Raw genomic sequence first — 24,800 nt, forward strand, 5'->3', positions numbered from 1 at the left:
CATTGCCGTGGGCCGCCGGTTTTAATCTCAAACCCCTCTCGATTTTTCTCGAATTTCGTCCTTGGGCTTTTTAAAACCAAAAAAAAAGCATTAACACGTTGAGAAAAATGTCAGAAAAATTTAGCAACCTTTCCCGGGGTTTTAAACGGTCTACGACCGGAGAAAATGGGCTTTGAAAAATCGGCGACGTCCAGCCCCACCAGCACGCGCCATCTTCACAAACAAAGAACGCCGCTCGCTCCGGCCGTATTCGCTGTGCGTTTGTCCGATCGTCCGTGTGCTCTGTTAGCTTTCCGTGCCGACCCGCGTGCATAACATTTGGTTTTTATTCGTTTTTACGATTATTTCCGTCCGCAAGTCCGTGTGACCAGGTTTTCTGTCGTCCGCTACAAGCACACGCACTCCGCACCGGTGCGTTATACCCGTTGATTTTTCAAACGTCGCGAATCCCCGTCCAGCTGTACGTTTTTTAATTTTTTTTTAAAATTTTTTTAATTTTCAAAACCCAAAAACCAAAATGAGTACAAAAGAAGCCAAGAATGACGTCGCCGTAGACAAGATCGCCGAAAACGATGTCGTAGACGCCAAGGCCGACCTTAAGGGAACCAAAAGAACAGCAGACGTAAGTTAAAGTCTTAGTATTTTTTTTTCTGTTATATAATATAATATAATATACTTATAGTGTTATGTTTATATTTAATCTAACGGCGGTCGTTACGAAAACGACAACAATATATATTTTTGTTGGGTTGACTTTGGGACTCGTATTTTTTATTATTAATAATTTTCGACGGTCGTGCGTACGCAAAGATCCCGCGCACCAGTTACGCGCGCGTTTTCCCCGGTTTTCGAAATCTCGCGCGGGCCGCCGCAACCGTCACCGCGTTGCCGGTTACCGGCGACCGCCGCCGCCGCCGCCGCGATTACAAAACACACCACATGCCCGCCATTTTTAACCCCCGGCTTTACACCATTGCCGATCGACGTGCGTACATTTTTTTTCGAGTGCCTTCTCGCGGACCACTCGACGTTTTTTCGTTCGTTAATATTTCAAAGACGATTTTCTCGTGTTTTAGGCGGCGATCGTTGTGTAATTATTATTTTTTTTTTTTTTTTTATCTTCCGCCGAGCGATTCGGTCGTTTCGATTTTTATCGTTCGGAAAACTTCCGTCGCCGCCATCGCTGTCGTCATCGTCTACATCTTCACCGTCGCGATTATCACCTTCACCAATCACCTAGGCTGTCGTAGGTATTCCGATATTCGGCGACGGCGCGCGCTGTTTGTTTCCGGCACACCGACGGTTGTTTACCCGGTCTCTTTTTAGCCCCCTCCCCTCCTCCCGCCCGTCATTCGGCGGTACACCCGTTCACCCGCCCGCCCCATCAATCGTGTCGGCGTCGGTACAGCGGCGCGGCACCTCCTCCCCACCACCCCTCCACGCATAGTAACCGCGGCCGTCGTCTCGTACTCGTTTTCTCGTACGAGAAATTGACCACAAAACGCCGTGTAATTACATGCGCCGCACACACGAGTTAAACTCTCGGCTTGAGTTATTATTACATTATTAATATATATATATATATATATTACTCATTATTTGAGGCGCGTAGTGTGGTTATTATTATTATGATCGTAATGATGCGGCGGCGGCGGCGGTGGTTTTGGCCTTTACGCATTATTTTAAAACTTTTTCTCTCCTTTTTCTCTCGGCGAGAGCAGCACTCCACGCCGTTTATCTTTCCGACCCGATCGCTTGAACGCGCGCCGCAGCCGCTTTTCCATTGCGGATCGCCGGCGATGGCGTTGTGTTCCGGCGGCGGCGGGGGAAACCGGCCTACCGCCGCCGCTGTCTTCGTCTCGGACGCGTGTTTTCCGCACGTCACGGATACGTCGAGAACTGAAACGGACGCGAATGCGCGATACCGATCCATCGTCGCCCTCCTGTTTGTGGTGGGGTGGAGTCGATTCGGTTGGGGGAATTATTGTTTTATAAAAATATATATATTATTTATATCTGATGTTATTACTATTATTATTATTATTATTGTAACTACTTCCACTACTCGAGCACGATGTCTTGATACGGAGTCTAAGACCGGCGACGTGTGCTGACTTGGTTTTATCATATTTTTATTTGAAAATTCTCGTTCGTCCCAAGTTCACGACGCCATTTTTCAGGACAGTATGATGTAATGTGCGTCACCTAAATGCTCGTATTCTAAAAATTCCACAGTAACGAATTTACGTGATTATAGTGTCTAATATTAAATCGTAATATTTATCCCAAATTATTGTGATGTAATCCGTAAGTAAAGTAACTAAATCGTTCTGTTTGGTAAATTATAGGAAAAATCAGAAGAAGTTAAGAAATTGAAAAAAGAAGAAAATGGTGAGGAAGACCTAGATGAAGAAGACGAACCCGAAGGCGAAGAAGATGAGGAAGAAGAATTCGCCGAAGGTGAAGATGATCTAGATGAAGCTGACGGTAAGTTGCTACAAATAATACATTAGTAATAAAATCGTTATTTCATGCATTATTTTCACAGGTTGTTCAGAGGATGAAGATGATGATGTAGATGGTGTAGAAGAAGAAGATGATGTGTAAACTGACATAATGTACAATTGAACAAGTCTCTTAATTTTATATAATTTATACATAGTGCCGCATGTACTCGGTAACTCCGTTCGATAGAATTTGATTCCAAAATGTAATTTTTTTTTTATACATAATTTGTAAAACAAAGCTTTTTTGCTACTGAGTGACTAAGACAAAATTGAATTTTTTTTTAAAATTTTAAACACGATATTCCTACTAATTTGTCTTGTGTACATGTTCTAAGTCTCTAGTCACTCACTATCAGTCAAGTTTTGAGCATGTACTTGTGAAAAAAAGTTTCTAAACTAGGTAACACTTGACTGGAATACTTAAAACTAACTCGACCACCGACTATTACACAATGGTTTTTTTTTTTTATAACAGATTATAAATGCAATAATTTCCTTTTTTTTTAAATAAATTTAATACTACTTAAGTATAAGTAAATAATATAAATAATATTTAAAAATAAAAAATTGAAATACTGAATTGTAATTTAGATAATAGGTTTGTCTTCTAAAAAATATATATATAAATATATATATATTATCGTTTAAAATTTAAGCTACTTTTGTATAAACATTTTGATTAAATGATAAGATAATCAAATAAGTACCTCGTGTTGGTTTTTTTTATTTTGTATTCTCGGTGTGTTTCAAAGTTTAGGAAATTTTTTTTTTGTTTCTCATTCCAACTAAAGAATTTTTTTAAGAACTTTTTAGCCACTGAAAATATGTTTTAAGTTAACGTTTAACATTAAATTTAAAAAAGAAATTGTAATGTCAATTTATTTTACCCCATTTAAGTAAAATAAGTATATATAATATGATATAATTTAATATAAATATATATATATATATATATATACACGTCATAAATGTTTTGTTGTTTAGACAGTATTGTAGTTGACAATTAATTTATTGTTGTAAATAATTCTAGTACAAAATAATATTTGGATTGTTAATATTCTTAATACATATTGTCAGTTGCTACAGCTCAGCATTTAGTTTTTTTTACTATAAAATTACTGTTAAAGTAATACAATATTAACTGTTTTGTTTATAATGAATGGTTAATTGTGACCTTTGGTGTAAACAGCATTACAATATTGTGTCCTGTTTCAATATTTTTGACCAGTTACTCTATTTCCGATGTGAGTAACAATACAAGTTATAATTTAATGTTTTTAATAATAATTGTCTTTAAGAAACCTGTGAATAATTTTAAAAGAGTGTATGTGTAATAATTGTCATTTGACTCTAATAAATTTCCTATTCTAATAAATGGTAAAATAATATCTACCGAGTACTTGGATATGTAATAATTGACTTGGTATTAAAATAATTATAATTTTAAGATTTATTGTGTTAATTCGTTAACGATTTTAAAATAAGAATGTTAGGTTTATAGAGTTCAATATTGAACTATTATTATGACTGATATTCAAATAAAAGTACTAAATAGTAACTTGAAATTTATTTGTGTCCATTAAATTTTTAATATTATAAGGTATTTTTAGTAAAATATAAATTTTATAAATTAGACTAATTTGTTACTATAACTAAGTAAAATCATAATTAAATAATACACATGTTAGAACTTACCTAATATTCATTAGGAATAGAAATTGCTTAAAATAGAAAATCACAAATTTAATTAATTTAAGTTGAATAGTATTCCGTTTCATGGTTGAAAAGTAATTAAACTACTAGTAGTAACATAAAACAAATTAAATAACTTATTTCATTTTTGTTGTCCTTATACATTTGCAGCGACAGTTATCAAGTAATTGCACTCTTTCGTTGCGAACTTCACAAAGTTTTTTCATCAATTTATTCTCCGATTTAAGTTTCAACATATAATCGACCAAACCTTCCATTTGCTGTTCAGAATTCAAAATTAAATAACGGTTATATTGATTTTGGGCGTTTGTTAGTAGTATAAATTTTACCTGGTTTCGCTTGTTTGAGGTCTTCAATAAATGTATATCACAGCACCTTTTGGGAGTTCCATTTTGTACGTTTTTTAATTTTAATGACTGCAATTAAGAAAATAATACAATCATGTTTTAGCAATTTGTAGTGTTATATATACACTGCATAAATATGTAAGGTTTTTAGGTGGAACAATGTGATTTGGTACCAGATAGTTTTAAAGACTAATATTTTGGTATTATTTTTATTGAGATGTATGTTAAATATATAAACATGGCGTAATCCTCTTCCTTACGATTCATGATGTTTTTATAAATGTGTCTCGGAAAGCATTTCTGAATTTGAAATTTTAAATCACCAATGTTTTACTGTATATTATGTACAACCACTATTAATATCATTAAAAAACTGACATTATGTATTAGAATGATCCTATATTATTTTAATTTATATAATGCTAGACTTAAACTTGGGACTAACTAATTTAGTACACTATACTGCATATTGAATTTTTAAGTATATCTTTATTTTTAGATTCTGAGTGGAGTTATGTATTGACTGATTTTATAACGATATGCGTTATTTTGTTACAATTTCTTGAAATAGTAAAAAACTAAACAAAAATAAATTAAAAATTTTTTACATTTTGCTTAAAAATGTAACACAAGGTTGCTAATAAGTATTAGGTACTAGAATTGAAGAAAAATAGAGTAAATCCTAAATAATATTTTACGATTATTTGAAATTAGAATTAAAAAAAAATGTTGCATTTCATTAGTGTAAATTCATAAATGTTTTGATATTTATGCTAAAGTTTTGAACATTTAATACAATGATCCCTTTAAGTAATTTTACAAAACTAATAGGTATATTATATAAAAGCACATTTTTTTTTGTATAGACATTTGAATTTAAATATTTAAATAACGATTTAATACAAGCAAGCATTTTAAAAACATTTAAATTTATTTATAGTTTATGCCGTATTATTAAGAATAAAATAATATTCTCTTTAATAATTTAAATATGTAATAAAATATTAGAAATAATAAATAGACTGGGCATCTAGACTTCGTTTAGAATCATATTTCCCATGAAATAATTTATAATTTAATTAAAATTAAAATATTACCTACTATAGTTGTGACCCCTATCTCAATGATAAAGGTACATACTCTCCGCATATTGTACAACAGTGGTTACCTACCTATCTTTCTGTTATTTTATAGTATATACCTATTATAAACACACATCTATAGTGTTCCATAGTTTTTATTATATTTTATAGTTAAAATAAACTTGAAAGGTTAATAAAAAAGTAATGATAAGTGATTACATACTTGAATATTAGATATCTCAGTTAACTGTTGAATAGTGGTAAGAGATTCTTTTAACTGTGAACTTGCTAAATGTTCGGCCATCGTTATCTGTGCACTTTTAAATTTTAAACTGTCCTTTAAACTTCGAATTTCATTTCTCAATTTAGCTTCTGTATCTGAGAATTTATTATAAACAGTTATTAATCTATAACAACATCAACAGATATAATATTATATTCTTGTATGCATATAATACCTGACATGTGTGCGATTTTAGAATTGTATTTTTCTTTTACATCTTCCATTTCCTTCTGGTGTTCTAATAAAATTACTTCTTTTTCTTTGGTTAATTTTTCTGTCAACGTTGCTTTGTATTCAATGTCTTTAAGATGTTGATATCTGGTTATCCAGTAGTTTCTTTTCTTAGATTGTTGCTGGACAGCGTTTTGCATGTTGTACAACACTTTCTCGTAACTGATTATAATATTTTGCCAGGTCAATAAATTGTCAAGTAGTATTTCCATTTGCTGCTCTAATTGACTGATAATGTGCAGTTGATTATCGGATAACAACAAAGACGACCGCGAAGTTGATCCGTGCTGCTGTTTGCTTTGGGCTTTTAACATGTTTTTTATAGTTTTATTTTTCTCGTTCAACACATACTCTAAGGTAATAGTCTTGTGTTTTAAATTTTCGATATCAGCTTCTACTGACTCAATGTGATGTTTCAAATCATTACACTCATTTCGTATCAATGCGATGTTCGTATCTTTTTCGTGGAGCTGGCTAGTAAATTCATCAACCATTTGTTGTGTGTAAGTTTCATTTATCTGACATTTTTCTTTTTCTTTGTTGTACATTTCATTCACAAATTTGAATTTATTCATCTGTTCTGTTAAATTTGATTGAAGTGCTTTAACTAGGTTATTACTATCGACAAATTTCATTTCTCGGTCAGCCAATCGTTGTCGGTAGTCGTCGAGCAACGTTAATACGTACTCATTTTCTTTATTTAGCTTGTCGTACATTAATTGCATTTTCGAATAATCTTCTTTGAGATTTTTATGTTTGTTTTCTTTATCAATTAACACTTTTTGGACCTGTTTAAGATCTTCGATTTCATAATTTAGTTTTTCGTTCTCGTTTTCCAAATGTTTTTGCCATTCTTTATGATCGTCAATTTCTTTTATTAGTTGTTGATTCTTGTCTTCAATATTTCTAATTAAACTTCTATTAGTCGTTTTTAAATTTTCTTCTTTATCGGCTGTTAATTTCGCAAGCATATTAATTAGATCACTCAATTGGTGGTTTTCAGATTCGAAGTCGCTAGATCCTTGGATCTGATTGATTTGTTCAGTGATCAACATTTTGCCTTCGTACAATTCGTTATTATTTTCCGGACTATCAATTGCGCCATGGAAATTTTCATCAATCAATTCTTTAGAAAACTCTGACACATTTTCACGTAATAGTTGTAATTGTATATTTTTTTCTTCATTTATCGAATATATATCATCTTTCAACTGAGATATTTTTAAATCTTTGATAAACAATTCTTCTTTTAATTTTTCTACACTGTGTAAAATTTCATCATAATTATTTAACGTTTTCACGCGTATATTCATCAGTTGTTTATTAAAAATATTTTTCAACTTTTCGTTTTCCATTAATATGTAATGATATTCATTTTCACGTGCAACTAACGCAGCGCAAATATTGGTCAAATGCATAACATCTTCCTTGTCATTGAATCTACGACCTAATGCTAAACAAAGATTAGTTATTATTTTATCCATTTCAGATTTAAGCCTATTGCATTCTTTAACCACACAGCTATAATTTTCATATTGATTCTGTAAAATTCTGTTCCTGGTCCTTAATTGTTTGTTATTTTTTTCAGATTCACTCATAGCAATACATGCTAATCCTATCATTTTGTCCAAATTAATAGCATCTTTATCACTTATGACGTATTTACCGTTTACAATTTTCGACGTAAGTTTTTCTTTAAACGTTTTAACAATATCTTCATAAGAAATATTCAATTTGTATAAAATTATTGTTTCGCTGTTTAAATTATTAAATGAATTAAGATTCAGATTAATGTGCCTACCTGCAGTCGTGTAGTCCAATACCACAATCTTGTTTTCTGTTATATCTGACGATGATCCCCTTCCACTATGTTTGTAATTAAACGTTATTACCTGTTATTTCAAAATAATAAAATAATATTATACTGTACCTACTTATATTATGTGTTATTTTATCTAATATTATGCATATGCATATATAATTTAAATCCAATGACCTAGTAAGTGTATAGATATATTTATTTAAATTTAATGAGTTTATTTTTTAGTAATCAAAGAAATTAAACTGATAATTTTTTTTTAAATACTAACCTCGTCCTTTTTGCTTTCATCATTATTTGTCGTTTGATTACTACTGTTAGTTTGTTGTAATTTATCAGACATTGTTTTTGCTAAATAAAAATTTTCCGATTTGAAATAATCCATACAATATATACATATAAATATATAAATTATAACTGAAAAACAATTATTATACCTATATATACATATTATAGATATTAATTACACTAGGTAAGAAACAAATTATTATTGTATCGATTAATACCTCGAAAAATCCGTTAGGTAATTATCTACAAGTTAGTATAGGTGTATGTGTAATTTGCATACTTAATCAAATAATTTGTTTTTAAACATAAGGTAGTAGACATACTAGGCTATATTATACTATAGCTGTTTTAACATAATCAGTACCTATGCATAATAATGTATATAATAAATGCATAATATTAAGTGTATTATGTAAAACTTTAATTTCGCTTACCTTTTATTTCAACGTGTAGATACAAATATATATACTGCAAAGACAGAATACATGTATTTTTTAATTTTACGAATTATCGATCGTTGGAAAAATAGTTCGATAACGGTTTAATTGTTATAGTCATAGATTATATTATTATTGCTATTATTCTTCTTTCGGTGAATTGATAATCTTTCTTTTCATTTCGAAAGCTTTACTACAGATTCCATTCACATAGAGTTCTAAGCCAGTGAAAATTCCATGGCACTATTCCTTATGGCGGCAGTTGTTGTTTTTTGTTGGTCAAAATATTTTAATTTCCTCCATGATTCGTAAATCCCTCCGTACATCATGGTCATCTGGCCATCGAACGGTGTGGTATCGTGATATAAATATAAAATTATTACCAAGGTAGATTTTTTTTTGATAATAATTGTTTAATTATTATTATTATTAGACGTGCATGGTTTTCTTAGAATGTGTTGTATTATTTTCGTATAGATATCATTTAAAATATCAAGAAAATAATTTTAAAAATAATAATTATTAATTATAATTACCTATTACATAATATAGACATATAGTATTAACAATTTGAAGAGTTTGTATGTTAGAACTCGTTTATCTCGGAAAATATATATGATTGACAGTGAATTCAATAAAAGGTACGTCTAAAGATTTATTGATTTTTTTTTTTATACAACGAGAAAGGGCATTTTAACTTTATAATTAGGTACTCCAATAGAGTGGTAATGTGGTATACTGGTATACGGTGGTTAACGCGCATAAACTTTATTTTGGATCACGAAAATCGAAAAGTGTTTTGTTTATAGATAGAATTGTTATCGGTTACAGAAGTACAATTAAAAAAAAATAAAAATAAAAATAATATTAAATTAATTGTTTTTTTTAATTTAAATATCTAAAAAAAAAAATTCAATGTCTTTATGTGTGTAAGTACTTAGTATAGTAGAGTCACAAAATAGTCGACTAATTTTGACTGAAGTTTTAGAATATTTTGTTTTATCATGAAAGTTTATATAGTAGATAGGTAGTTGAAAATATACCAAGCGCTGTATTTGATCTGCCACAGGCGAATTTCTTATCTCAGTTGAAATAGATTACCAAGCGAGGTATAATACGATTAGGTAAGTCGATTTGTCTGTGAATTTATAGAGGTATAGTACCTACTTTAAACTAAAATATACAGTATAGTATTGTATTTTATGTTTGCTCATTTTTTCCGGCCAAAGTTTGAATTCATACCTACAGCTAAATAAATAAACACTTATGAAATAAAATGAAGGTATTTGTCAGCTTAGGTAATTTTACAGACTTACAGTTACTTATATTTTGTAATTATCGTTGTAGTAGCTAATAGCTCATATTAATGGGTTTAGGGTTGTGACTTAGTGAGTTCTTTAAGCCATTTCACAATTTGTTCATCTATAGATGTTAACAAAGTATACTTTGTTAAGATTTCATGGACCCATCGAAAGGGGAACAATTAGTTTTACAAAAATACAGATTACGGGTCATTTTTTATCAACTCTACGTTCAAATATTCCTTATTCTTTGAGTTTTTTTTTTAACTTTTGAAGGATACAGCATAATACTTATCTTTTCTGTTGTTTGTGAAATCTGTTTAAAATTGGCTTCTGTATTCTGGTTGATTTAAACCTAACCCCCCTGGGTGATTTTTTTATATTATGTACTACCTATGTTATGGTCAAATATTTAATTATTACGAGTACTTACGTTTGATTAAAATTTTGTGGACGAGTGGATTTATTGGTAGTCGAAATAAGATTTAATAAAATTAAGAATAATAATGGATAATCGAAATTGACAAACTGCGTATGTCATTAGTAATTACAAATAATTTAATAACTGAAGTATTATATATAAGATAATGATTATGAAAATTTCTTAAGCTTTAGATAGAAACAGAAATTGAGATGTTACTGTGTGGACGTAGAAATAAAAATAAATTCAAATTCAATTATAATCCTACAATATAGGTGCATTTAAAAAAAAATGAAAAAAACTATCCAGGTTATGATTTATGAGTATTTACTCAAAACAATAGCTCAAAATTTAAAGTTTTTTTTTTCTTTTTAATAATAATAATTTTTTTTTTTTAACGTTAAACTTAACATTTTTTTTATATTTATATTTTTATACATTTTTTGGTCATAATAAATTTCGAATATTTTTGATATTATATTTTCTTTTCAAAAATAAGTTCAACAAAATTATATTTAAATCACTAGAAATCCGACTAGATCACTTCCACGTTGCATATAATTGTTAGATAAGATAATATTGGGCATAGGCTGACATTTGGTTGAATTTTTAGGGAGTTATAATAATCCAATGTAAAGGATGATCCACTGTGGCATCGCAGCCGTACCCCTTTCCTATACACAAATATAACATATTACTGATAAAAACAAAAATATGTTCAAGTTATAATAAAAAGATCAGATCGGTCGGTTGATCGGTCGTGACCCCCCAAGCTAATTTTCAAAAAAAAAAATAACAGATAATTATTGAAACAAATAATAGTAATAATAAAATTTCGAATAAAGTTTAGATTTTTAGAGGGTCTATTGAAATATTTGAGGAGGCTAAGTCATAATATTGGGTGGATTTTAGTGTATTAGATATTATATTTTACAAATTATTGACTATTGTGTTGTATATCTATCTTTTTCGAAAGTGCGTTAACATTATGTATAGTATATACTGTACCCATTATGTCACACTGCAGTCATAGAAACTATTATATTAGTCATTGATATTTATAATTTCCAATCCATAATTTGTTAGAAATACGAATATTTAAATAGCAAGGTAGTATGTTTTAATAAGAAATTAATTATATTAAGTAGGTAACTATTATTATGTTTCCGTACGTTGTATAATTATTTATTATTGATAGGAACTTGGATAAATAAATAAGTAAATTAAAATTTAGTACCTAATAAAAATTATACCTAGGTATATAAAAAATGTTTTTATATAACTTAAAATAATAATTTTTACAGTAAAATATGTTTTAATAAATTTACAATTGGAAGCATATCTAATTTAAACTCTTTAGATTAAATGCTAATTAAGAACTCCTTATAATAATATTAAATTATGTAATGTTTGACTAGTATTTAGGTAACTCTCATTTGGCACAAAATCATATTTTAAATAACTTCACACAACTTCAACTTGTTGCTGTTCTGGATCAAATTTAAAATCTTTCATTGATACATATGCTATTCCAATTTCGCTAACAGGTTTAGGAATTTCATACTTCACTTCTTCTTTTGTAATTTCAGTTGTAGTTTGATTTTCATTTGCTAGTTCTTCATCTAAAAGAAAAAAAATTGTTACAAAATAATTTTATATGTCATACGTGATTGCAAATAAAAATTTACCATCTATAAAGTAACACATGTTATTCACAATTTGTTTGAAATCCAATTTTAAGTAATCGTTTCCCTTTTCCAACATTTCTTCCAGAGATGTTGTTAACGATTTAAAACTAGGTCTTCTGTATTGGTCTTCTGCCCAACAGCTGTTCATTATATCGTACCTATAGTAAACACAATTCAGAAAATCAACACATAACGATTTGTTCAAAACACAACTGTATTATTTAAACATTAAAAATTCATATAATGTACATTATGGAATTGAGATCTATGTAGTATCATAACTATATGTCTGTATACATATATATACATACATTTATAGCTTTTATTAAATATGCACTTGTATTAACGATAATTATTAACGAACACAAAAGGCAAAAGCCAAATTTTCAAACTATAGACGCGTATTTCGTAAATAATAACACCTGAAAACTTTACACATGTAATTGATACAAAGATCAAATAATATAAATTTGTTTTTTCACATTGAATATTAATTTATTTTCTTTTGTCAATATGCATTCATATTTCACTGTACTTACTTAATAATAAAAAATATGTATGTTGAAATATTATGTTACCCAAATGCTCAACTATAGTCACTATAGGTGCACAACCTACTTATTAATTGTTAAAATAATACTTATTGGTAGTGCATTGAAGATATAAGTATACAACTATATAAGTAGGTATAATATTATTTTAATTTATTGATCTTGATAAACGTATAAATTTAACTTAAACCATATTATGTGTAGCTGTTACTTTATAGATAATTCATAGTTTGAACTGTTTGAAGTACAGTAATTTCGTGACAAGTACTTATGTTAAATATAATTATTATGCGATCATTAATTGTACTAGTTTATTTAATCTTTCTTAAATTTGGATTCAAATATGAGTGTTTAGTAATTATTGAAAATTAATACTTATACTAGTATTTATAGTTCTCTGTCAGAACTATATGTTTTTTACGTGAAAAACTAATTTGTAAAATATTATGAATTAATGTATTGTATTAAAATATTAAGTGATGTATCTATACGGGCTACACGTCCTTTAGAATAGCAGTAAAAATGCCTCAATATCTAAGTTTGTGGTATAAAATTGTCTCCGGTTTTATAAAAATTTAAAAATATTAAATATATGTAGTTACGGCTTTTTTATAAGCAATTAGAAATTAAAATTTTGAAATTTACGAAAATTTGGAAATTCTTTTGTATTTAAAAATACATAACATTTTTTTTAATTTTAATATCTTAGGTTTGAAAATGAATTGATTCTCAAAATAGTTTTTTATTTGAGGTTTTTGCAAGAATTAAAAAATATTTAACGTATAATCTCATTTTTTTTTTTTTTTTTTGAAAGTTTGAAGTACAAATTTTGACAGTATACTCAAAAGTTTGCCCTCAATTCTCCTTAAATAATTGTTGTTAATTTGTTGTAATTAAAAAAAATATTAATCATAGAAATATTCCATTATTACTACTAAAGTATTGTACAATTATAAATACAAATATACAATGAGATTCGTGATACATTTAGATACATTTTTAACCACCAACGGTAACAACTTTATTTACAATTTATTAGTAGAGTACGTCAGTATTGCATTATACGTTAATAAAAATAGTACAATAAAACATTACCTATACTTAGTAATATTATTATTGATACATACGAAGATTTTGAACAAAATGTGTAGTTCAATTTACTGTATTACTAGGTAATGTCTAACTGTCAATATAAAGAAATAATAAGAAAATATTCTTAGACGCAGAGGCTGGCATGCAGTCGTTTTTGTATGGAATAATTTATTACATTAATTCAAATTTCAAATGTATTTACCACATCTTCATTCCACAGGTCGTCTGACCTACTTACCGTTTTTTTGTGTTTAATTTCTTATTCGTTTCAACTGTATTATGAAAATATGAGAATTAAATTCAGTGTGTACAAAACTTGTTGTTACCATTTAAATAATTCGTTTTAAGTTTTTTTAAATTTTATTCTGAGTAATTTTTATTTAGTTTTTATTTTTATTATTAATATTATACTTTTAAAGTTTTATTTTAAAATTTTCTGAAAATGTGTTTAATGATGTTATTATTAAAACGATTTTATTTAGTATTAATTTGATCAATTTAATTTAAAAGCCAGATTTTATACTTTTTGCAATCATTCTGTTATATTTAATATTTATACCTATAGATAATCTTTATACTTACAATTCAACTGAACAGTTTTTTGGTTTATCCATTCTATATCCTTCCTTCAATAGTTTAAATAAATCTTGTACGATTATTCCTGGATATGGAACTGCCCCTAAAGTGACTAATTCCCAAAGTAAGATTCCAAAACTCCAGACATCTGATCTACTTGTATATATATGATCTGCTAGAGATTCTGGTGCCATCCATTTCACTGGAACTATCACACAATTTATATTTATTAATTTAGTATATTTTTTAGGTATATTAGTTAAAAAACTAGTAAGTATACAGACCTCTCCCTTTCGTTTTTTTTAAATAAGTATTATCTTCATAAACATCTCTGGTCAGACCAAAGTCGGATATTTTACATATTTTATCCTCAGTAACTAGAACGTTTCTTGCAGCTAGATCTCTATGAACTAACTATAAATAATATATATGTATTATGTATAATCATTATTTTTAGTATTTATATTTAAAAATCCTTCTTCTAGTCCTTCTTTTTAATTGAAACGTTTTTTAAACATTTATTAGTTATTCCACTATTTACCAACTATTTAAATTTTTTGTATTTTAAACACTTATACTTTGTTATTGTCATTAAATATTATGTTATTTGTATTTTGGGGTGATTTATTTTAGTTTAATGATAATAATTTTGTAAATAATTATTCAACATTCAAATTCAAACTATCGTGTTAATCTTAATTACCTATTGTATTTTATAATATTTTGACCTTATAATTCAGTTCCTTAAAATCAAATTCTTTATAAAAATTAGGAATAGTTATATTTTAAGAATAATTTTATTTGAATTAAAAAAGTATATTAAGTGCAAGTAAAAAGTATTTGAATTTTGAGTTATGTTTTACATAAACATATTGGCTAAAATAATGTTTAATGAGATTATAAAAAGTTAAGTACTTTAAAAAAATGTATTTGAATGCGTATTATCTTACTTAAATATATTTTAAAAGTATTCTTTTTAACACTGGTTGTATTTAGTATAATTTAAAATGTAATATCAACGAAATATTTTACTTTTAGGTCTGCCAGATAAGCCATTCCCTTCGATATTTGCCAGGCAAATTTCAAAATATCTCTTGGACTGATCGGATAAAGTGGAAACATCATAGATATCGGACTTTCATTTTGTTGGACATTTCCTGCAGCATTGGAAATAAGGCCACTTGTATTGTTGTCTAGGATTCTACTCTTTCGGAGGTAAGATCTAGATAATGTATTTTTTTTAGTAAATGTCAATTTATTTATAAGTCAACATACCTAAGCGAACCGTATTTGGCATATTCAATAATAAGGTAAAATGGACCTTCTTGAGTTGTACAAGCTCCTAGTAGTTTAACTACATTTGGATGATTAACGTCTTTTAACAAGTTATACTCTGACAACAAATCATCCTTTTCGGTTTTTCCTGCATCGTTTTTTATTGTTTTTACTGCGACCGTCGACATGCCTATATAATATGTAGAATTTATATTTTAAGATGCATTTATATTTTAATAAACATACAAAGTCATAAAATAATGTTGGAATGTGACCCCTTCAATGACACTCTATTGAAGGGGTGAAAACAGCTTGAATATGCATATAATAACTGCAGGACGACGTTTAGACGCCGCCGTAGCATTTTTATTATTAATAATGAATATGGTTCATATATTATTGCTTAAACGCGTAAAGCCGTTAAAGTCACAAGTCCCATACCAAAATCAAGACGTGACTGGCGACTAAAAATTTACCAAGTATAATAATGGACTGAATTAGTATTTTTAATTCACTTTTAATTATTATTATATAATAATTTTTTATTTGACAATTTGAAATGCTATACAATATAAATTATAAAGTATAGGCAGTTTTATATTTATTATGTGTGTATAATGTATATAAATTTCATAGATTGTATGTATATTAATATTAGTTTCATAATTATACCTTTTGTACCAGGAATATCTAAAGCTTGAGCTTTCAAAACTCTACCAAATTCTCCTTCGCCAATCACCTGCTCCAAAATAAGTCTACTTCTTGGAAATTCCCATTTAGGGTCAAAGTCCTGTCGAATAAAATATTATTAAATTCGTGTAATAAAAATGAACGCTGTGTTATTTACATTATTAATGGTAAAAGTATCTCTGTTAGGTATTTGATTAGGTTGATATTCATCTTGATTGATATTTGGTAACAGTTCCTCAAGTGTTCTGACGTTCCTATTTGTTTTATTATTACCCAAAATCCATCTGATTCTGGAAATGACATTATTCTTTTGATAAAACTATTAATAATAATATTATACATACATTAGTAAAACTAAAATTCACCCATTTCTGCAACAATACATAACAATTCCTGTTGTTACAAACGCTACTACTATTATTATACTCGTATTCACATTGCTGTCGCACCAATTTCCACATGCTTCTTGTTCATTATTTACTAAATTAAACATAATTCGAAAAAGGAAAATTAGATAATTAATTTAGATGAAAAATGTATGTGTAATAAACTATACCATACATGGCGTAGGTGCGGGTGTCACTGAGTCATTTTGGTATTTTTTAATTTTCAACGGTCCAACGCTGAGTTTTGTTTCACACGTACATTTTCCAATTTCGTCACATGTACAAATACCTTTAGCTCCCGAAATCCCAGTTTGACCTTCTTTTCCAGTGCCAAATACGTCATCTTAATCACAATTATATTATTTAAAAAACGTAAGCTAGTAAAAAAAATTATAATTATAATTACTAGTACAGTCCTGTGGGCAAATTAAATGGTTCATTTTTTCCAGGCTATCACAATTTCCGTCTGGACAAGTGTTGATGTCTGGGGTACAGGTTGAATAATTTACAGTGAACGCATCTGGTTTTGGTGATTCTCGCCATTGGCATTTTGTAAAAGCTCTGCGAAGATTAGAATAATTATCATAGATATCCCCGTAGGCCGTAGCTACTACCTATATTCATTATAATACGAAACAATATATGACGTACTTACGATATATTATTTCGTGTATGAAAAAGTTGAGTTACTTATTTATAATGTGTGTATGTTATTTTAAACAACAGTTGGTGAAATATAATTTAAGCAACTATAATCATGAATGCAGTTATAGTTCGTTGTAAAAATGTCATAAATTATAATTTAATCGTGACATTAGAAAACAGTATAGATTCATAATAATGATGAATGTATAATTAATAAATATTCTTAAAACAATATCAAATTATTATCTAATAAATAGATACTTGGCCAGAGCTTGAGAATTTTGTTTATAGTTTTAACTATTCAGTGATATTTGTATTAATCATAAAACCGCTTGTATTAAATAAAAATTCTTTTAAAAATATATTTATATCAAAGTTTATACTTTACATACCCTATTCCGCACGACGATGTACATTCAGATTTTGTGTCTAAATGAATATTAGAACAGTGTGATGTTTTCTTACATTGTTCTTCCAGTAAATTTACAAGTTTTAAAATTATTTCCGTATTTTTATCTTTGCCATAAAATATTTTTAGCCTAAAAAAGATATTTAATTTTCATAAAAAAATTAATTAATCAACAATAAATAACGGTTTGTTCTGTTCACTCCCGTGTACAACTTTTTATGGAAATAATTTAATTATATAATGAATTAAATCATAGGTAAACTATAGTAACCTAATGTTATAAAATTACAAATATAATTTGATTTTTTCCTGAACTTACGTAAATTGTGAATTATTAAATGTTTGTAAAAGTTTGGCATCCTTGATAAATACTATTCCACCTTTTTTTGTAACACCAAATACTTTAGAATCTTTGTCTTCCAGATAAAAGTTTAATTTCTGTGATTTTATACTGGATAAAGGTTCGGTAACACGGGCGTAATCTCTAGAACCTTTATTCACCGTATAAGTGACATTTGGATAAATCTAATAAAAATTAATTCCATTTTAGATAAAAATTAAATAATATTTAATGTTTTAAACATGTTTGGAGTAATAGGTAAAATGTAATTAAAAATTTCCAAAAGATTTTGGAAGCATGTAAATTTGAATAACTTTTAAGATTAATTAATACTTAATTCTATACGTACAAATTAATTTATACCAATCGACGTTTATTTTAATTTTTTACCATTTTATCTTTTTAAAATAAAAAGCTACTTATACACTTCTAAAGATTTTTTGTTTACCTTACATTACAGGTTACCAAATACTTTCATTAGTGTTTCATAATTAATTTTGTATTTTATGTAATAATTTTATAAATAAGAGCTCATCATGAAAGTTTAAAAATCGGTATACCACTGAATAATTTTTAGTTGCATTAAGTTTTATTTTTATTGTTTTAGATAAAATTGTCATATGAGTTTTATATATGAATAGGTACCTATACCTATATACATAATTGTTGATACAGTTAATTGAATTTAATCAAGTTAGTAAAAAAAAAAAGTAAAGAACGTTTTACCAACAAAATATATTGTTCTATATTTTATAGGTCAAATATTATGTTTAGTTCATTACACTTAAAGCTTTATTACATAAAATTATGGTCTACCTAGGTGGCATGCGCAATAATGTCTCGTTAGCAAAATTAAACTTTTGTTTATCATTAGGTATCAGTTTGATAAGCGTCAGATTTCTGAGAAACTCATTCGTGACTGTTCCATGTAATATACATATTGTGTGTGCGTTAAACACCCCTTCATGACCTATTTAAAGATTGCTTACTATTTAGCTTTCAATCGTAATTGAAATGGTTCTCATATGATGCGAAACTTGACAAAATAAATAACTGATTAACTTTTTAGTCAATTTTAAAATTATCTCAATTAGTATCATATACATATTTAATCTTGTTATATATATAAAAATCAAGAGGTATTAAGCATAAATAAGGTTTAGTATTTTTATGAAATCACATAAAAATTAACTAAAGTATTCCAAAAAATTATAAACATTATATAAGTTGTTAATACCAATTGAAATTATGTTATTACATTTATTTCTTCTTATAATACAATATATATGTATATATTATTGTTATAGTTATACCTATATGGCTAAGTACAAAAAGTGTTTTTAGTATTAGAATTTCAATTAAAATTGTAATAATCTTAATTCTTTAGTAGGTACCTGTATAATATATACTGACCTGTGATGACATAGAATCGGAGGTATCGGTCCTTTTTTGGTGAATACTGTGAGTTATTACACCTGGTCACGTCAAAAACGCATAAAAATGTATACATTATTAATAGTAATTATAAACGTGCTGAAATGGTTTACATCATTTTATAAACAAATAAGGTCACGTTTAAGTTTTACCCAGAGGAGCTTTTTATAAAAGATTTATTTAGCTTTATACTGATTGACTTTTTCATTTATACCTATCTATTTAACCTTGAGAAGATTTCCAGTGATAAATCAAAGAAGTTAGTGTAGCAATTAGCATTATATTCGATGTATTTAATAGTATTTTCTTTTGCACGAAACTAATATTAAATTCTCATTTTCTTAATGCAACCAATGTGTTTAAAAAAAATATATAAAATATAATATAATAAAAATGTACAATTAATAAACTATTACTTCAGAGTTCAGAGTGAAACGTTTATCAATGTATTCGTAGGTAAAATAACATTTTACATTGGGTATGTTTTTAATATTATTATGAATATATTTAAAAATGTATTTTATTAAAATAATTATATAATGGGTATATTTAAGAATACCGGGCGTAGATAATAATTTACCCTTACTCATATTACACATAAAGTATATTTTAAAATTCTAAATACCTCAAAATATTTTAAACTTAATATTATTATCTTTAGATTTCATAATACATAAGTAATTAATTAACATTTAATTGTTGAAGTTGAGTATAGCGATGAAGTGAAATAATAATTTATGGAGGAAAAATAATCTTTTCCTAGGTAAAAAAAAAAAATGGTGGATCATAAAAATGTAATAAACATATTAAGATGTCTAATAACACCATCGCAAGTTTATTACTCATTGTGCTCTGCGAAGACAAAATCAATATAACTTTAATGTTACATACTTGGTTACTTATAAGATATCAGAGACATATTTAGGAATTTTGCACCCCAGGTTATTTGAGTGCCATAACTTTTTTTTATCACCCAAATTACCTAGGTACCGTATTATATCAAAATGCTCTTCAAAATTGACCGTCCCTAAAAATTTACCACCCGGGGCCCACGCCCTCTCAGCCCCCCCCTTAAATACGTCACTGTAAGTTATAGTAATTGGTTTTTCGAAATTTTATTTTTAAATTATGTGTTTATCAAAATAGAGTGTTTTTACTTTTTACTTTAAACGAACCTATATATTATAAATTATGATAATATTGATGTGCTTAATAAAATAATAAATAATTATAATTTCACTTGGCTAATAAATCGAATAAAACAAGTGAAATTACCTACTAAATATTATTCTTATGTAATATGTGCGTTTCGTATATTTTTTTGTTCGTTGGTCTTAAACTGAAAAAGTCAATAAACAATAAAAGATAACAGAAGTTTGAATTGGGTGCAAATATATATTTTGACTAGTATAATCTCTTATTTAACTATCATTTGAACAATTATTGTTGATATTGTAAAAATGAGTAATTTATTAGCACATTATCTATTACCAAAACATATGATACGTTTAAGTTAAAAAAAAAAACAAGTTCAATACAAAACATGTAAATAAAATAAAATATTTAATATATTTACAATATAGTAAATTTAAATACATAATAAATATTTTTTCCTTGTTCTAGTATGTTTATTAAATTTTTTTTATTATTGAATTGGCATTATTATTTAATATTCTTTAACGGTTATCCTTATTGAGAAACATTTTATCATGGATTATGTTAAAGGTAGAAGTCAGTCAATATGTATTTTTTTTATATTTTTAAATGTTATTGCACTTATAATAATAATAATAAAAAAATAATAATGATTGAAATATAAATGTTTTATAAAAAAAACATATTAAATTTAGAATATGGTATTATTATTGGGTTAAAAATAGTTAAGATCGATTATTGAATCATTCATATGCGAGCATAATTATGTATGATAATTGTATATTATATATATCAAAATTTTATTATTGCAAGTGAGATTTTTATTTTATTAATAATAATTGCTTGATATTTAATTGTATGTTCACGTACCGTACGCTGCTGTAATCCAAATAAGCATATGCAAATTGCAAATGGAAATCATGACAATTAAAACTAGAACGATTGCGTTATATTTGTTCTTATTGTTCAATAATTTAATGAACAAAATATGTTGTCAACAGGTCTACTACACTACTCCAACTGCGCGTCACACGAGTTTCACGTGTCGACAAGTTTTTCTTAAAACAGTCATGCTCAGTTTTTCGATTGTCTCCCGCAACCCCTCCACAGTGGACGACTTATTTTATACTTTTTCTTTTTATGTCTAAAATATTGTTTTACATTTAAAATTAATTGCTTGTAGTACTTACTAAAGCATATATTTGTAATTTGTATTTTATATATCTTTATTTTTAAAATTTTTAATTTTTCTTCTCATATAGGTATTTTAGTTTTTAACTTTTCAAATTTATGTATTTAAAAGAACTATATTATATTATATGAAAAATAAAACAAGTTTACTCATATAATATAAAACACAATTTTAATGATAAGAAAATGACTTCTTAAAATATAATATACATATTTAATCGAGTAAAAAAGTTATAAAACAATAATTTATTTATTATAATGCATAAATATACTTCGTAATACGTATATAAAATGATAGTATAGAAATTATTTTTAAATGTATTGTAATTTTATTAACAAACAGAGCGTATTGATTCGAAAAATATTAAGAATAAAATTGTAGAACCGAGTTACTTTGTTATTTTGATTTAATTTTAGCGATTTTTTAGTTTTACTTAAACGTATGCAAAAGTATAACATATATAATGGTATAATACTTACATAAGTTATTATACAATAAGATTCATTCTTATTGAAAAAGTAAGTAAAATAGATAACATTAAAAAAAAGGAATTAATTTTTCAAAATTAACTATTACTTACGTGTGATTTATTGCCATATACGTTCAAAATTGGTTTTGGATTACACATAATTATAATACCTACTTAATAATTGTGTAAGATATATTATATTATATTATCACATACCTATAACACCTATTGTACTAGTGTTGGGTACAATTTTTTTTATTCATAGTCATTAGTTTTTCGTCGATAACATTAAATATTTTAATCAATTTCTTCTATTACCCAAGGTAATAAAAAGTACATACGAGTACATATCTATACTTAATCGATGTCCCCATTTGTTATACACGATTAGCATTATTGTAGTGTACATGTCCGAAGTTCTATAATATTTTATATTCATACGCATTATAAAAAATATGATCAACAGAATAATCATTAAATATAATATTGTGGAGTGTGAAATACCTAACTATAATATATTAAACCTGTTCATAGAGCTGATCAAATAATGGAAACGCATATTATATACAGTGAAACTTGTAAGGATTTTTTTATACTAACTGCTTCATGGAAGTTTTTTTAAAATTCAAATCGGATTATCAATTATAAAAACGAAGTGCTTGTTATCATCTAATATTTAAACAGACCTTTTATTATGTATTATACCATTATTACTTGCTTTTAAAATAAATTACAGTGATATAATAATAACTAATAACTGACAAGTTATGTAGGCACCTACCTATAGCCATATAATATATAATATATAGGTATAGTGTTATTAAGTTATACTTGCAGAATATCATTTTGAAAAATTATATGATAACTAATTAAGTGATAAATATATATTTCTTTTTTAATAATTTAGTTCGTAATTATTTATTTATTAAAATTTTTATTTAAAAATACATCACTATCCAAACTATATATTATAAACTATATAATTTTATATATACTACGACTAGGAGAGCTAAGTAAGAAGAATTCTCTAATTTCGATTTTTGTACTTACCTATTTAATTGATGTGATAAAATTAAAATATCATAATATACCTTTATAATACACAACGCGTATATATCAATTAATATATCCCATAGAACTAATTTATTACCGATTATAAATATTCATAGGCATATCTAATATATTATACATTTATACGAGCAGGTATGTTGTGACAAAGTGTGTTTGAGGTTGAACTGTTGAAGTGATAATTTATAATTTTCATTGTGGCGAAGAAGTCCGGACATCTACTTTTGTTGTACAATGTATATTATAATATCTACATATTATCTACATATTGTACACAGAAAATATACATTACCATCCCCACTTTGGTGACGCACAGGATCATTGGCCGACAGTGTTGTGGATCCCAAATATATAATATCTCTTAACTATTGCTGTATGAATTAATATGAAATGAGATTTTTGTCTAATTTTAAATTAATTATTGAAATACTATTTAATTGTAATGTTTTTATTCAACGTGAATTATGATTAAATAGTCAAGATGTTTACCTACACGTCAATAGCCAATAGGTAATACAAAATGAGAAAAATGAATGATGTTAAAATAAAAATTAAAGTTATTGGCGATGGTCTGTAAATACTACAAGATGAAATCTTAATGTCGAAAACTGATAAAATATGTGAAGGTTAAACATATAATTTGTAACAATTAATATTCACAAACAATTTTATTTATTCGTTCTAATGAAACCAAAAATCGGCTATACTTAAAACAATACCTAATACCTAATAATATTTCACAAATTATTATTTAACCCTACTTTTTAAACAGAAATTTTAAGTTTGAACAACATTTTTTTAAGTTGTCTTTGGATGTTATATTATGTGATTTTGTACTTTTAACTTTATAATTAAATGTACAAACTGCAAGTTGTGCATATTAATGGTAAACATTCAAGAACTGATTATGAAAAGTAAGCAAAAATATTTCAACTTTTAAGTCGGGACTTTATAATACAACTATAATAATTTGGTCACAGCAGTATATCTATTATTAATTGCAAAAAATGTAATCAAATTTGAAATTTCTACAAGAAATGTAATATTTAACAATAATAAATACGAAAAGTTTGTTCTTAAATAAATTCATTCTATTTAGGTGTTTTACGCTACTACCAGTCTTCAATGTCACCAACAACAGCAGGAATATGTTGTTATTTTTAATTGTAATACAATGATTAACCGTCACGTTGAATAAAAGGTTCTGTGCAGACACAATTTTGAATTAAAAGTTAAAAAAATAAAAATAAAAAATAGGGACATTTCTTGGAAAATTGAAAAAATGATCAACTAGGTTATGGCTGCAGGTATTAGGACACAGGTACAATAATATAATATTGTATTCTTATCGTTGAAAAAATATGACATATAATATATTTTATAAATAAATACATAGGTATA

The 24,800-nt window shown here is 27.0% G+C and overlaps 3 protein-coding genes and 1 long non-coding RNA gene across 4 annotated transcripts; 2 read left to right on the top strand and 2 right to left on the bottom strand.

Annotated features, from left to right (window-relative positions):
* The first annotated feature begins 234 nt into the window (after positions 1-234).
* Positions 235-3,954, top strand: LOC114123737 (acidic leucine-rich nuclear phosphoprotein 32 family member B). Its single transcript, XM_027986806.2, has 3 exons — positions 235-622; positions 2,349-2,487; positions 2,549-3,954. The coding sequence occupies exons 1-3, from the start codon at positions 518-520 to the stop codon at positions 2,605-2,607; spliced, it is 303 nt and encodes a 100-aa protein (XP_027842607.1). The 5' UTR covers positions 235-517; the 3' UTR covers positions 2,608-3,954.
* A 344-nt stretch (positions 3,955-4,298) lies between these two features.
* On the bottom strand, positions 4,299-8,864 carry LOC114123823 (coiled-coil domain-containing protein 110-like). Its single transcript, XM_050203377.1, has 6 exons — positions 8,705-8,864; positions 8,254-8,333; positions 6,108-8,055; positions 5,873-6,027; positions 4,550-4,636; positions 4,299-4,480 (listed from the first exon to the last, which is right to left on the bottom strand). Exons 2-6 carry the CDS (start codon positions 8,323-8,325, stop codon positions 4,337-4,339), a joined length of 2,406 nt encoding a protein of 801 aa, XP_050059334.1. The 5' UTR covers positions 8,326-8,333; positions 8,705-8,864; the 3' UTR covers positions 4,299-4,336.
* A 122-nt stretch (positions 8,865-8,986) lies between these two features.
* LOC126550866 (uncharacterized) lies at positions 8,987-21,821 on the top strand. The gene is made up of 3 exons (XR_007604914.1): positions 8,987-9,348; positions 15,375-15,551; positions 21,672-21,821. It is a non-coding gene; the product is annotated as an uncharacterized LOC126550866 (long non-coding RNA).
* LOC114123818 (proto-oncogene tyrosine-protein kinase receptor Ret) lies at positions 11,688-21,692 on the bottom strand. The gene is made up of 15 exons (XM_027986918.2): positions 21,541-21,692; positions 19,495-19,556; positions 18,061-18,266; positions 17,725-17,871; positions 17,094-17,248; positions 16,863-17,030; positions 16,667-16,781; positions 16,459-16,591; positions 16,284-16,401; positions 15,612-15,801; positions 15,369-15,558; positions 14,621-14,750; positions 14,343-14,544; positions 12,118-12,275; positions 11,688-12,051 (listed from the first exon to the last, which is right to left on the bottom strand). Exons 1-15 carry the CDS (start codon positions 21,590-21,592, stop codon positions 11,894-11,896), a joined length of 2,184 nt encoding a protein of 727 aa, XP_027842719.2. The 5' UTR covers positions 21,593-21,692; the 3' UTR covers positions 11,688-11,893.
* Positions 21,822-24,800: the final 2,979 nt, after the last annotated feature.

Source organism: Aphis gossypii, chromosome 3 (assembly GCF_020184175.1).
Source record: "Aphis gossypii isolate Hap1 chromosome 3, ASM2018417v2, whole genome shotgun sequence".
Classification (NCBI taxonomy): domain Eukaryota; kingdom Metazoa; phylum Arthropoda; class Insecta; order Hemiptera; family Aphididae; genus Aphis; species Aphis gossypii.